The sequence below is a fragment of the Microtus pennsylvanicus genome, chromosome 12 (genome assembly GCF_037038515.1).
Source record: "Microtus pennsylvanicus isolate mMicPen1 chromosome 12, mMicPen1.hap1, whole genome shotgun sequence".
NCBI lineage: Eukaryota > Metazoa > Chordata > Mammalia > Rodentia > Cricetidae > Microtus > Microtus pennsylvanicus.
In genome coordinates, this window is record NC_134590.1 from 28,166,754 (window position 1) to 28,181,422 (window position 14,669).

A 14,669-nucleotide genomic window follows, 5' to 3' on the forward strand; every position below is an offset into this window, starting at 1 on the left:
TTTAAAAAGATGAAAGGAGAGAAAGATCATAGTCTCACAAAGAGCAAGATAAATAAGCATGGAACTGTCTCATAGAGCCCCCGGCATTTCAGAACAGATGTTCCCTGTGCCGTGGTGGGTGGGAACAAGCTGGACACCCTCCATGAGGCCAGTTTTTCTAAGGTGCTGGTGCATAAAGTCATGTGTAGAAAAGAGAGAAGCATGCTTCTTCAGAGGCAGAACCAAGGACTTCCAGCTTCCTCAGCACCAGCCAGCTGAGCAAAGTCAGCAGCCAACCCTTGCTGGGTTGAGGCTGGGCACCAGTTCAGGTCTCCTTGGCAGCAGATACCTAATCCCTAAGGCACCAGAGTTAGACGGTAATATTTAATGTCAGAAAAACTGTGTACCCAGTCCCCTTCTGCAGGAGCTAGGCTCCGGCTTCCAGACACAGCCACACCTTATCTCTACACAGAGCTACCGAGAGACACACACTAGTATTTTGTTTACCCACACTAGTGTTTTGTTTCTCATTCTTTCTTTGAGTATAATATTTTTAAGCCCACTTTGTTCTTGAAAACATACTGCAGGAGATACAAAGTCCCACCCCAATTGATAACCTGCTGGGAGAGGGGAAATCATCCATTGGGGAGAAAACTGATCCCAATTTTTATACTTACTTTTTATTATATATATATATTTCATTTTTATATATTTATATTCATTATAAGCATGTTTATATTTATTCCCCAGAATTGGTATAAAGGAAAATATAAAACATACCAATATTTCAAGCCAAAATGTTATTCTGACCTCAGTGTTCTTTTTCCCATCTGATATTTTTATAAATGAAGGCATCTTCACAAGCCCCTAATCATTACATGGGTATTGTGCATTTTGGGCCTAACAGCAGAGCTAGCCCTGCAGTTACAGCCACCCTGGTGCCAGCCTGCCCAGAACCAGAAAATAGTCAGAGAAGCAGTGGTCATTTTACTTCCCTGGGACAGTCCTTGTGAGCACCATGAGGCGTGGCGCAGTCCACACAGTGACGGGGGAACTGTTTGACTTGGGCTCGGAACCCTCATACCCTGTAGGAGGTGGTTTTTCAGCCACAACTCTGTAGCTCTAGCATTCCCCAAAGGGACACTCCCAGTTATTATTCAGGCGTCGTCAGACTTGGAGAAACCCCAAATTCTAGCTGTCTATCAAATATCTGTAGTTCCCCCAGTCTACAGCAGCGCACCATGCAGGGGTCATTCTTGCCGTTAGTAATCTTGCCTGGCTTCTAGTTTGACATTCTTTCTTTATCAGGTTGCCAGGGAAACAGCTGGAAAGTTAAGCAGAAGTCAAATTCCTATGCAGAGGGCACAAAGGGTTTAATAATCCTCTGCCCACACAGACAAGTGAGGAAACAGGGATATTACTGCTTCATCTCATCCTTAATGTGCCCACGGCTAAGACAGTGCTCTGAACCCCATCTCCTCTTCCTCCTGGGAATAAGCGAGACCATATTTTCTGTAAATGTGGACAACTCTAGTCAGTGAGTTATGGATGGAAGTGCTGCGTTCTCGTGCCGTGCCTGTGACATCTTTCCGTGCATTCTGTCCCCTTCTCTTTGACCTGCCATCAGCTGAAAACACAGTCTCCAACACAGGGCTGCAATGCCCTGGAAGTCCTGAAATCACTCCCATGTGGGACATAGCTGAGGGATTGCCAAGCACAGAACCACCGCACCCCAGAGCTCCTGGGGGTTGAGACAGAGCAAAGAGTCAATGACAAGTGAGGACCTGCCTGATGCTAGAGCAGACCACACAGCTGCTCTGCCCCCTGTAACGCTGCGTGACACCTCAAAAACCATGTGGTGGCACTCCCGAGACGCCCCGCCCGTCACCTTCTGCTGGCCCTGGCCTGAGAAGCAAGCACATGGTGTTTCACAAAGGGGACCACCACCATCCAAGCTGCTTAGTCCAGAGAGTGAAGTCACCTGAGTGGCTGGTGGCTGGGGGAGGGGCAGGTTCTCATCAGTGGACTTTCCAGGCAGGGGAAGGACAAGTACTGCTTTCCTCCCAAAATCATGGTTCTTCACCCGCACAAGCCTTAGTTCTTCTTAGCCCATTGTTTTCATAGACAATTTGAGAATTTCCCTATCCGTTATTTATGTGGCAAAGCTTACAAATTTATTTTTAAAATAACTAACACTTCTATTATTCACTATGCTTTGGCTATAAATAAAAATGGGAAAAAAAGGAGAACACTACAAATGGCTTATACTGGAAAGGTAATTTGTTGGATCCGCAACAAAAGTCTGGAAGTCAACCTAAAGGCGAGAGAAGCTATTAGCATTAGTAGCGCCCCAAGGTGGAGCAGGTCCCTGCTGGTCTCCGCTGCCTTTCCAGCCCCTTCTGTCATTCCTATGGCAGAGTCAGGCTCAGCTGGCAAAGCACAATCGTAGCTGCCAGTGTCACAGGCCAGCCTTCCACAGCTGCGTATAGGAGAAAGGGCTTACAGCTCAATTGTCACATCTTAAAGAGACAGAGTATTGTCATATGAGAATAGAATCTGAGAGGTTGTGGCCAAAAAAAAAGTGTAAGAGATTCGTGTCACACGAGTGTGTCAGACCGGAGAGAAAGGTGTATATATAGCTCTTCTGGATTTGTGTGATGTCTTAGCTATCTTGTACTTTTAATTATGGTTATTTCTACATTCTAAGTAATTGCCCACCTTCTGCTGGCCCATGGCTGAGAAGTGCATGGTGCTTTATTTGTTTTAAAATAAATAAATAAGAAAGATTTTTGAGCTTCCCAGTAATACATGGCAATTACAAAGACTCAAGAATGAAGGTGGTGCCTTCAAATCCTTGCTCCAAGCGAGCCCAAGCCAACTGCAAGCACAGCTAGTGCTTAGCCTCACAGGAGAGCAGGAAGGAGACCAAGACAGAAGAGAGAAGAGAGAGCCATCCATCCATGAGTGTCCGTACTTTCTCTATACCCTCTGTGCTTCCTACCAACCCCCCGTTCATGCAAGGGTCTCTACAGTACTGAGAACAACCCCATCACTCCTAGTACAACCTGGCTTGGAGAGAGGGGCACAGTACAGTGCTTCTGCTTGGGCTCAGAACCACCCTGACCAGGGTTTGACCCTCCCCAAACCATTGCTCTTCACTATGGATGGCATCAACCTTAGGTGGTTTACGTATAGGTCATGTTGTTTTGTATAGGTCATGGAGTATGCCTCTCTATCTCTCTGGTTTTTGAGACAAGGTTTCTGTCTGGCTGTCCTGGAACTCTCTCTGTAGACCAGGCTGACCTCAAACTCAGAGATCTACCTGCCTCTGCCTCGTGAGTTCTGCCACAGCCCAGCTTCTTTTCTCTCTTAATATGCAGCCTATATGTATTTCTCTGTTGTCCTAGTTGAAGCTGTTCTATATAGCCAGTTTAATATAAACCAAGCAAGCAAATAACTATTAGCTGTTCAAAGGAAGGGATGGCCCTTCCTGTCTTATTCCCCTCATGCTATGTATCAGCATTTCACTCAGTTTCAAGTAGCAGTGATCTGGAGACTAGTTACTTAGACATCCAAGGTTTGTTTCTCGTGTGAAGTGGCTGGTCCTTGCTAGACTGTCTGTGTCGCGGTTATAGCAGCCCTGGCTCTAGAAACCAGTTTCTCCTGTCTCTGCTCTGTGGCCCTAGGAATATCCCTGTGTTCCATGCAGCAGACCAGAGAAGTCGAAGACAAGGACATGATTCCACTTTGAAAGACATGTTTCTAAAAGTCCCATGGGATCCTTCTGCTTATGTCTCTACCCAGAAACTGGAAATATAGCTACCCCCAGCAATACAGGAAGCTGGAGGATGGTCTCTTAGCCTGTTGATAATGTACCTGACTGAAAACTGACTCTCTTACTCTAATGGTTAAGAAAAATATGGCAGACAACTTGATTGGCTTAGTAAGCTTTGGGGCGTTAGTGCGGCACATCTATGGGTGTGTTTCCAAGGAAGATGAGCTAAGGAAGAAGGGAAGACCGCCCGAGTGTAGGGCATGATCCTGCAGACTAAGATCCCAGGTGGAATGAAGGAAGGGAAGGAGCAGCCAGCCCAGCTCTAATCAGCCGGCTCGCACTCCACGCCGTTTACTTGAGGAAGAGCATCAATGGAACTGAAGGTCTCTTGTTTTCTTTACTTAAAATTTATATTAGATTATTATTATACAAATCCATAAGTAAAATTATTAATTTGGAAGATGGAGAAAGAAAAGAACAAATACCTGCTACTTCCTGAGCCCAGGACTCAGATTTGAGTGTATTTCACCCCAATCTCATTTCCATGCATGAGTAATTTATTAACTTTTAACAGCAGAACGGGGTCTGTTTGTACTGATGGTTTGCTTTAGAAAAACAAAAGGCACGCAACCCAAAGTTCCACCTGTCTCTATCCCTGGCCAGCACCCGCCCTTCAGTTGCCGCTGGAGACAGAAGTTTCTATCACACATTTGCTCCAGATTCAGCAGCTCCAAGCTGCCCTGTCCTCCCTGCCCACTTTGTGTAACCGCTAGCCCATGGCACACGTGCCCCTCACTTGGCACCTTTCACTCGCATGCCAGTCTGTCACCACGGAGCCTCCCTTGTCATGTTCCTAACCCTCCTTGCTATAGGCATTCCTCACTGATTAGACAGCTCCCTGTTGTCCGGCACTTGAGTGCCTGTGGTGGTTTGGATAGGAACAGCCCGCATGGGGATGATTCAGTGGCGCATAGATTCAAATGCTTGGTCACTAGGGAGTGACCTCTACTCCCTCATGCCAGGAATGAAGAGGTATGGCCCTATTGGAGGAAATGTCTCTGGAGGTGGGCTGAGGGGGTTCAAATGCTCACACAAGGACCAGTGTCTCTCTCTTCTGGCTTCTTGTGGATCCAGATGTAGAACTCTTAGCTACCAGGTCTGACCATGTGCTGACATGCCCCCATCATGATAATGATCTAAACTTCTGAACCTGAAAGCCAGCCCCAATTGAATACCTTTTTATAAGAGTTGTCATGGTCATAGTGTCTCTTTGCAGCAATAGAACAGTGACCACAACAGTGGCTTCTAATCATTCCTTCCTTCAGATAATAAATGGTGGTTTCTGAATGCATTTCCATGCATGAACATAGCTTGAAAAATTAATTGCTAGGAGTGGAATTGCTGTGTCAGATGCAGTTTGAGTTTTGATGGGCACTACCAAATTACATTCTGCTTTGATTAGAACTATTTCCTCTCCAACCAACCTGAGAGTGCCTGATAGCCCCTGGCCAAGGCAAAAGTACATGATTTCAGACTTTCAAGTTTTGTTCAGTCTGAGCCTTTAAAAATCCATCTTAGTCAGGCAACTCACAAATGCCTCTTACTCCAGGGAATCACACACACACACATCCTAATCTGGCCTCTGAAGGCACATACTCGTAAATGAAATAAATCTTAAAAGAAAACTTATCTTGGTATGACTATAATCTGATTTCCTCTAGTCATAAGCAAGGTTGGCCCATAGCTTTATGCCTACCTTATCAGTGTTCCTGCCCAGTGTTCACTCAGCATGACTGCTAACCATGAAATTTCTCTGTACAATGGTCTCCCTGACCAGTCAGTATCAAGGGACCTGGATCTTCCACTGAGCGAACACTAGCCCTCCCAAATGTGTGGCAAGGCTAGTTGTTGCTAGTCTACACACTGCTTCATTTCTGAGCTATTTTAAGGACTTAGAATTGGGAAGATAGCTCAGGATTCCTGTTAGAAAAGCAAGAACAAGCTGGAGACAGGGCAGTACATTGCATGCCTGTAACCATGGCTACGGCGCCTCATGTTTGCCCCATGTAAAGAGCTACCCAGAGCTCAAGGCAGGCTGCCTCTCAGTAGTGTCCTGTTCGAAGCTGGCTTTCCTAGGGTGACTATGGATCAGAACGTGAGGGGAGGGAGACACCACTGTGCCTGTGTGTTGAACCAGATGCATTGCCAGATGAGTGTGGGACAGCGGTGGGATTGGAAGGAGGTGGCGCAGTCTGGGATAAGGAGATTCAGGAAGCACTTTCCAGCAAGAAGTCAGGAAAGAGTTCAGCAAGGCAGCCGCCTCCAGGCAGAGCTAAATATGGGCCTGCAGGGTATTTAGGTCACAGAAAAGGAAAGTGCTCAGCGCCACCCATCAAAACAGAGGTGTTGTAATCACCTTTATCTTCAGGGATGGCTGCAGTGCTCTGTGACCCAGTGCCACCCTGACCCGAGTCAGATTCCTTCTGTCTTCTCAGCTCCTCTGCTGACACAGTCATAGAGTTGAGCTCTGTGGAGGAAGGAGGATTAGCTTGGATGTTGACAGCCATTGCAAATAAACATTCACATTCCAAGCAGAGGGATGAGTCTAGGAATGTCTAGAGACTATCTTCATGTTTATGAAATGACAAGACTTTCTATCGTACTTCCTACATAAAACCGTCACTTTAATCAGGATCGAGCATTTAGTCCTACTATGACTATAGCTCTGCTGAGGGACATTTGGCTACATAAGAGACCAGAGAGCCAGGGCAGTACTGGAGAACTGCATGAACACAAGTTGGGATCCCTGTGATATTAAATTCATAAAAATAAAAAAGGGTGGGGGGCACAAAATTAGAGAGGTAGGGAGAGGAGGGCAGATCTGGAAGAAATTAAAGGGAGGAGTTGGGGTAAATATGATCAAAATACATTGTATGAAATTCTCAAAGAATTAATGAAAATAGTTTTAAAGACTCAAGGTTGTTTTATAACCTTGCGCTCAAAAAATCACAGCCATTGCTCAGTATCAAACTGAACTCGCTTTAATTTATTTGATGCAAGTGAAACTGTCTCCAGACACAGCAAAAAAAAAAAGTGCTTTTGCTCATAGCACAGTGCTCTGTCTTTCCAGGCATCCTACAAGCCATTGTTGAAGCAGGTTGTGGAGGAAATATTTAATCCTGAGAAGCCAGATCCCGTTGACATTGAACATACATCCTCAGGCCTTACTGATCTCCTTAAAACTGGATTCAGCATGTTCATGAAGGTAAGTCACCATGAAGGGGCCATGCTCAGTGTCACAGTGTCCCCTTGACTGAGTATGGGAGACAGTGGTCTACAATCAGGGAAACCCTCATTGACCATTTGATGGTGTGCAGTGTGAGGTCCTTGGACCTGAGTCCTTTCATCTTTCCCTAGCACACGTACAGCTGTGGTGGCTGTCACAGGGCATCCTCAAGAGCACTGCTGGACAGCTTTTACCCTCATGAGCCACTTGCCACCAACAGGAACACATGTACTACTGTTCACTCTGCCCTTACTTCTAGAACTTACTCTGCCTGGTAATGAGCAACTTTGCATACCCCTGTGACTAATATCACCCCAAGACTCATTAGAGAGATATGTGATGGTCCAGCAGACTCCTTGAGTTTCTCTGGCTCCTGTCTGGGGTGGGTCAGAATGACTGAGCAGCTCTTGGAGTAGGGATGAAGGAGGAGAAAACACACAAATGGGATCTATTTTTAAGCCACTGTAAAGTTTCTAAATTTAAAAGGATCTAAACAAGATTGCAGACTGCCCTCCCGTATTTCAGCGGTAATAACTCTTGGAAATAATAGAATGTTTTGTCAACTTCAAAGAGTCTTTGAAATCATGAATTAATCTGCATGAAAACATCCAGTCTTTTGGAGTTCAATAAAAGCATATTCCAGGAAAACTGGCCCATTCCAAAACCCAGAGAGGACCGAAGGCTGCCATCAGACTGGAAACCAGCAGTAGAGGCTGGAGTGGCCTTCCACCCTTTGTTCTCCTCTTCCCTTACCAGCAGCTTCTGATGCAAGGCCTGGCTGCTCAATTTCTTTTTCTTTCTTTGTTAATAAAGCAGTGCAGCTGAACTTCTGTAACGTGTCTGGAGCTCCTGTGCTGACTCTAAGCCCAGAGTTGGGTCACTCTCTGCTCCTCTATCCGAGGAGCTCTTCCTGGTGGCCATTTTCTTTAAAAAATAAAAATAAATAAATAAAATAAAAAGGAAAGAAATAAGGAAGGAGGGAGGGAGGGAGGGAGAAGAGAAGAGAAAATTAAAAACAGTAATAACTTCTGGGATAGACATTTCCAGCCCTCTGGACTTAAGTCCTTCCTCTACAGGCCTGGACCTCTGGTGGTGACCATGGGCTGTGTAAGGATGTTAGTTGTGGACTGATTTCCCGAGTGCGTTCTCTGTCACTATCCCATGAATCAAGAGCTGTCACACTTGGAAGTTACCCCTGTAAACTCTGTACAATGTTTTCTCCCTCTTGTCCTGTGTTAAGCCATTCCACCATCCTATGTGACCTTGCCTAGGGAGCTTGGGACCCTGAAAGGGCAGCATGGGAAATGAGGTATTTAGCCCCATTGTTGGAGCTCCTGAAGGCTTCAGCAGCCAGCCAGCTGACCTCGGAGGGAAGGCTCCTGGAAGTAGATTAAGGAGGAGAATTTAGTTCTCCCAGCTGCTTTAACTTTCTCAAAAAGCTATGTTGAGAAGGAGGCAAAACTAGACAGAAGGACTTCCACTCTACCCCAGTGCGTGTTGAGAGGGGAGGAGGTGGAATACAGATAGACCCACAGGTGGTGTGAACAGTGTCCAGGCCTCCCACCCACAGTCATAAGGACAATCCATGTGAATCAGTGAGCCGGAGTATTTCCGTCCACCCTCCTGTCCATCCTTATGACAACCTCAGCAGCAGGTCCTATCCTTATCCCTTTGTTGTTGTTATTGTTGTTGTTTGTTTTGTTTTGTTTTTGTGGTTTTCGAGACAGGGTTTCTCTGTGCAGTTTTGAAGCCTGCCTTGGCACTCACTCTGTAGACCAGACTGGCCTTGGAACTCACAGATATCCACCTGCCTCTGCCTGCTGAGTGCTGGGATTAAAGGCAAGTGCCACCACCTCTTATCCCTCTTTTGCCCAGTGAGGCAACTGAAGTCCTACATGGCTAAGCAGTGAATGCAAATTTCCCAAAGCCTGGGAATTCATCTCCTTCTCCCCTATTCTGACATGATTTCCACAGAGCACACAGCAAATGGCAACTCCAGGGTGTGTCCTCTAGTCCAGAGCACTTGCCTGGAGTGGGGACCCTAAAGGACACACAGCATCCCCAGCCCCATAGTGCTGCTAGGCGTGTTCTCGAAGGTAAATATTCTGTGTTATTGATTCTGGTTCTCTTTGGTATTACTCATCTGCCTTCCCTTCCCTGAATCAGTACAGCCTAATGTGGGAAGTCCTTTTGTATTTGTGTTACTTTTATTGGTTAATGAATAATGAAGCTACTTGGGCCTATGATAGGGCACAATAGAGCTAGGTGGGGAAAACTAAACTGAATGCTGGGAGAAAGTAGGCAGAGTCAGGAAGATGCCATGTAGCCAAAGGAGGAGAAAGACTCCCACAGGAGCCTGCAGGAGCCTTGCTAGTAGGCCACAACCTTGTGGTCATGCACAGATTAATAGAAATGGGTTAACTTAAGATAAAAGAGCTTGCTAGCAATTCACCTACGTGACTAGCCAAACAGTGTTTTAATTAATACAGTTTCTGTGTGATTATTTTGGGTCTGGGCAGCCAGGGAACAAACAAGCAGCCTCTGCTTACAGCAGCCCCTAAAGAAGATCTCTGCCTGGGTTGGTCGTGGGGTCACTGGTGTGAGTGAGGTCACACAGGGTTCAGGGGCACCTGCCATTCCTCCCACTGCTTTTCTGGGACTTGGGCCCAGGGCTCATGGGAAGAATGAACCTAAGATTGCAGATGTCTCCCTACAGGTTACATCTTCATCCTGAACCCTCAGAGGCAGTTACTGCCCCTCTCTCTGATCACTCACTGTCCTGTTCTGTGCCCCTGGAATGTGTTCCCTGCTTTCTCACTCGAGACTTATAGTGCTGAGGAAGAAGGAAACAAGGAGGCAGAACTTGATGAAATAAAGTCTGCTGCATGGCTACTGTTGTACAAATGGGAACATTCTCAAAATGTAACTTGAACTGGAAGGGAGATGCTGGTCTGTCCCTGGTGAGTCCTTTCTCTGCACTCAGTGTCATTTCCTGGTTGACTTGGGGTGACGAGAGGCAGTCTACCCGTGATGTAGAAAATGGAAGATGAGAGGAGATTGGAGATGTGACCAGATGTGCTCGGAGGGACAGGGCCACAGTCACACTGCGGGAATATGGCATGGGGCTCATCGCATGTGGCAGAAAGAATGCAGGAAAGGGTGGTCCTGGCCCTGTGTGGCTCCCTCAGGGCTCTGAACTTTTGTGCAGCTCCCTCAGGGCTCTGAACTTTTGTGCATACTCTGTGGCTGTATTTATAAATTGTTTAATAACTATGTGTCCATCCTCCAGGCTGATGTTTTTCAGAGTAATATTCTTCTAAATATACAACATAACCCACTGTACACCAGCAGGTCGAGACAGTTTGAATGACTGTAATGAGCACCGCGTAGGGGAACAGACGAGACTCGTTATGTCTGGTTAGGTAAAATGGCCCGACCTAGCCTCACACATCTACACGAGTGTGACTTGAAGGTTTTCTCAGTACAAATCCCACCGAAAAGATGGTGGGAGCTGTGGTGAGAGCCTGGAGTACTGGTCTAGGACTTTATCTTCAGCACTTGGCATTCTGCAAACAGCGGGTACTCACTGAAGGGGAGCAGTGTGGTCAGAGAAGATGGGTTACAAAGCTCACTCAGCATAGCTTGAAGCCATTAGTTTCTCCTTCCAACTACACTGGTCCCACTGAGTGGAGGGAACTCTTTCCACGACCCCCGTGAAGACCTGAAACCACAGGTCTAAGCCCGGTGGACACACAGATGCAGTGCCTTTTCTCACTAAGCACATGGCATGTGTTGTGATCTCAGTGTGTACAATGGACTAGCCCTTCCTTTCCCTTCTTCACACTTCCAGTGGTTGAAGACTTGTTCTTAACGTACATCTTAGCAACCTCTGCGGACAATTATATATTTCCTCATCAAGTCAAGAACTTTCATCTTCCCACTTACGTACTTTACAGCTTTTCTTTGGCTTATCAGATTTGCCAGCACCCTGTTTCTGGGATATAATTTGCACTTTGGGGCCATAATCAGGTAAATTAAGGGGTGCTTAAACCAACACTTTGATGCTACTGAGGTCGGTTGATAACCCAGGTGACTTTTTGGTGACTAAAGAGGGGATACATGTGTGGTACGGGCACTCTGGACAGGGATGTCTCTCAGTGACTAAAGAGGGGGTACATTACAGTACAGGCACAGGATTGTCTCTCGGTGGCTAAAGAGGGGGTGCATGTGTGGTATGGGCCTCTGGACAGGGATGTCTCTCCGTAGCTAAAGAGGGGGTGCATGTGTGATACGGGCACTCTGGACAGGGATGTTTCTCGGTGGCTAAAGAGGGGGTGCATGTGTGGTATGGGCCTCTGGACAGGGATGTCTCTCCGTAGCTAAAGAGGGGGTGCATGTGTGGTATGGGCCTCTGGACAGGGATGTCTCTCCGTAGCTAAAGAGGGGGTGCATGTGTGGTATGGGCCTCTGGACAGGGATGTCTCTCCGTAGCTAAAGAGGGGGTGCATGTGTGATACGGGCACTCTGGACAGGGATGTTTCTCGGTGGCTAAAGAGGGGGTGCATGTGTGGTATGGGCACTCTGGACAGGGATGTCTCTCGGTGGCTAAAGAGGGGATGCATGTGTGGTATGGGCACTCTGGACAGGGATGTCTCTCGGTGGCTAAAGAGGGGGTGCATGTGTGGTATGGGCACTCTGGACAGGGATGTCTCTCGGTGGCTAAAGAGGGGGTGCATTTGTGATACGGGCACTCTGGACAAAGGGATGTTTCATGTTCAGGCTGGAGAGAGCAGGGCAAGATTTCATCGTGCTTCTCAGAGCTGTTTGCAACTTAAAATGTAAGAGATTGATTTAATACTATAAATAACCAAGTGTGGAACACAAAACCTCAGATAAGGAAAACCGCTGCCCGGCCCTTAAGCCTGAAGCTTCATCCAAACTTTCACAAGTGAGCGGCACTATCGGCCAACTCCAGTGAGCCTCATCAGCTGCCCTCAACCTCCTGTCTGACAGAGATGGAGGCCACCTCACTCCATCTCCACCCCACACCACAGCGCTGAAGTCTGCTTCTCCCACTGCTTCCCCTCCCTGGAGAACAGAGCAGAAGCAAAGGTGCTGATGTTGCAGAATGGAAGACCTGTCCCAGCAGAGTGGCAGATGGGGGAGCAGATGCTGGGGTGGTTTGGGGTCTCTTCTCCGTGTTACATTTATTCTGTAGTTTGATTCGTTGAATAGTAGTTGCTCTCTTAATCTATATCCCCCAACCGCAGCTAGTACATGCTCTGTAAACTTCCTTCCAGGGTCTGTCAGCAGTGGAGGTGGTAGAGACCGGAGCCACATACCTGCAGTCTGACTGGGTGAGAACCACTCAGCACCGCTGTACCTTCATTTCCTCATATGTAAAATGGGATAACATGGAGCTTTTGTGAGAAATGTAACGGCATGCTTGGTACTCAGCACCAGGACTGACTATAGTCAGTGCTTATTATTATGACTCTGTTGTCCCTCCCTACAGACTGTAGGCGAAAGAGAGCCACGTTGGGCATCTTTATACCCTATACATAGCCAGTGTTTGTGTATGCACACAGGTAAGGCAGATTATGAATTTGAGACTATCCTGGGCTACTAGCAAGAGCCTTTTTCAGAAAGAGGAGGAAGGAAGAAGTCAGGTACGGTGGTATATGCCTGTAATCCTAGAATTCAGGAGATAAAGATGGGAGAATTTTGAGTTTAAAGTCAACCTGGGCTACATAGTGAGCTTCAGGTCATACTGGGCTGCACAGTAAGACCCTGTCTCAAAAAATTAAAATAACAAAAGAAAGTAGAAGGAAAAATAAGAATAGAAAACCTGTTTTTAAGATGAAGACAAAGAAGAGACTGCACACACTGCCTGCAAAAAAAAAAAAAACTCCCAACACTGTAAATCCCCAGTGGCTCCCACTTGCCAGAAGATAAGCAGTTGGGTGACTTTGTGGCGTGTCCCTGGAGCCACGCTCATGGGCTGCAGTGTTCTCTTCTAGACCCTGTCTCTACACTGTAAGCCCAAGTCATTGCTCTCCACAGTCTCAGTGACATAAACTTAACCTCTCTTGAGCAAACTGTAGGCAGCCAGTAAAATATGCATGCCTTGATCCCCCAAACACTAAGGCTTAACCCATGCTGTCTCACATCCTGACTGTCCTGGAGCCTGTCTGCATCATCACCACTTTCTGGAAGACAGAGCTCTCTGTGGTTTGCTGCTGCCTCGGTGCTGTGGCAAATGCTAGCCCCTGCAGACATTTGGGCATGGCCCTCTAACTCAGTTCTACCTGTGTTCATACATTTCTGTTGGCCAAAACAGTTAAGAAAAAAGTGGTCTGTCTAATATTCTCTACTAGACAAACTCCATGGGTAGGGAAGTCCTGGCAGCAGGATCTTGCCTCCCTGGAGTCAGAACTTTATTTGTGTTGTAGTATGGGCAGTTAAAACACTTTCTTTGCATGGCTCTTCTCTAAAAATCCAGGACCATGGATATTTTTCATTCCCACTGGTTCTGGTTATCCGGTACCACGGTATGAGTCATGAACCCCATGGCTCATAATAATGCTGACCGTCCATTTGGCTCAGAAGGGTGCACTCTGGCCGAGCTCACACGGCAGGCTCTGCCTCCCATCAGTGAGTGAGCCGCTGCTGAGCATCTGCTGGGAACTCCAAAGGGCCTGTGGCTCAGGACCTCAGCTCCACTGTGTGGTGTCAGTGCTCTAAGAGGGACAGCCAGGGGAAAGACCTGAAAGTCCACTAACATCACTTGCACAGCACCCCACGTGTCAGGGCAGTTGCTTTAAGGAAATAAAACATGCATGCTTCCTCTCGAAAAGGGATCAAGAGCCAGAGGGCAGGAAGTATCGTCATGGCCACTTTTGAAAAATATAGTCTGTATGTGGGTAAACCCACCTTACATGGCTGCCCAGGGCAATAAGGGAAACACTGGTCCTAGGTGTCCTTCCTCATGGAAGACATTGAAATCATTTACACTTCTGACCTGACTTCAAAATCAGTGATACCAGAATGACTGTACTGGAATAAAGAAATACCACTTGCTATTTATACGTTTTTTCAAACTATCGATTAAAAGGCAACTTCCTAGATTAGAACCTGAGGGAAGCAAGCATGCCCTATTATCTGAGGAAGACTTTCAAGTTAGCCTGATCACTTCTCAGCCAGAGGGAAGGCTTGTGACCAGCCGCTAGGCTGTCATCCTCCAGGGGCATACAACCCAGTGAGGGTGGTCCACTGGGGTGGGGGACCACCGCGGGCTGCAGCTGGCATGGAAAGCCAGCTGCCTGATAGACTCCTGCACAGAGCACCTTGCAGTCCTCTGAGTAAAAGCTTACTCTCAACCTAAAGAATCCATCAAAACACACTTTGCCCCCTCCCGGAATGGGAATTTAATTTAAAGCTAGCATGTCCAATAGGCAGCACTTTGAAAGTGCATTTCTGGAATCTGTGGCTTGGGTTTCAGTCTCCTGAGAGTAATAGACTTTATATCTACCCCATGTGTTTGGCCCTTGGTTTGTTTTGACTAAAGGACATGGTCTGTCAAGATGTTTTCTCTGCTGGACTTGGTATAAGAGGGGGGGCTTTAACTTA

General features: G+C 47.0%; 1 protein-coding gene across 1 annotated transcript in view; it reads left to right on the plus strand.

Annotated features, from left to right (window-relative positions):
• Positions 1–14,669, plus strand: part of Scfd2 (sec1 family domain containing 2) — a 314,059-nt gene that overhangs the window by 285,020 nt on the left and 14,370 nt on the right. Inside the window, exon 7 of the mRNA XM_075943079.1 lies at positions 6,885–7,019. Within this exon, the coding sequence (XP_075799194.1) occupies positions 6,885–7,019 (135 nt within the window). The remainder of the gene's footprint in view (positions 1–6,884; positions 7,020–14,669) is intronic.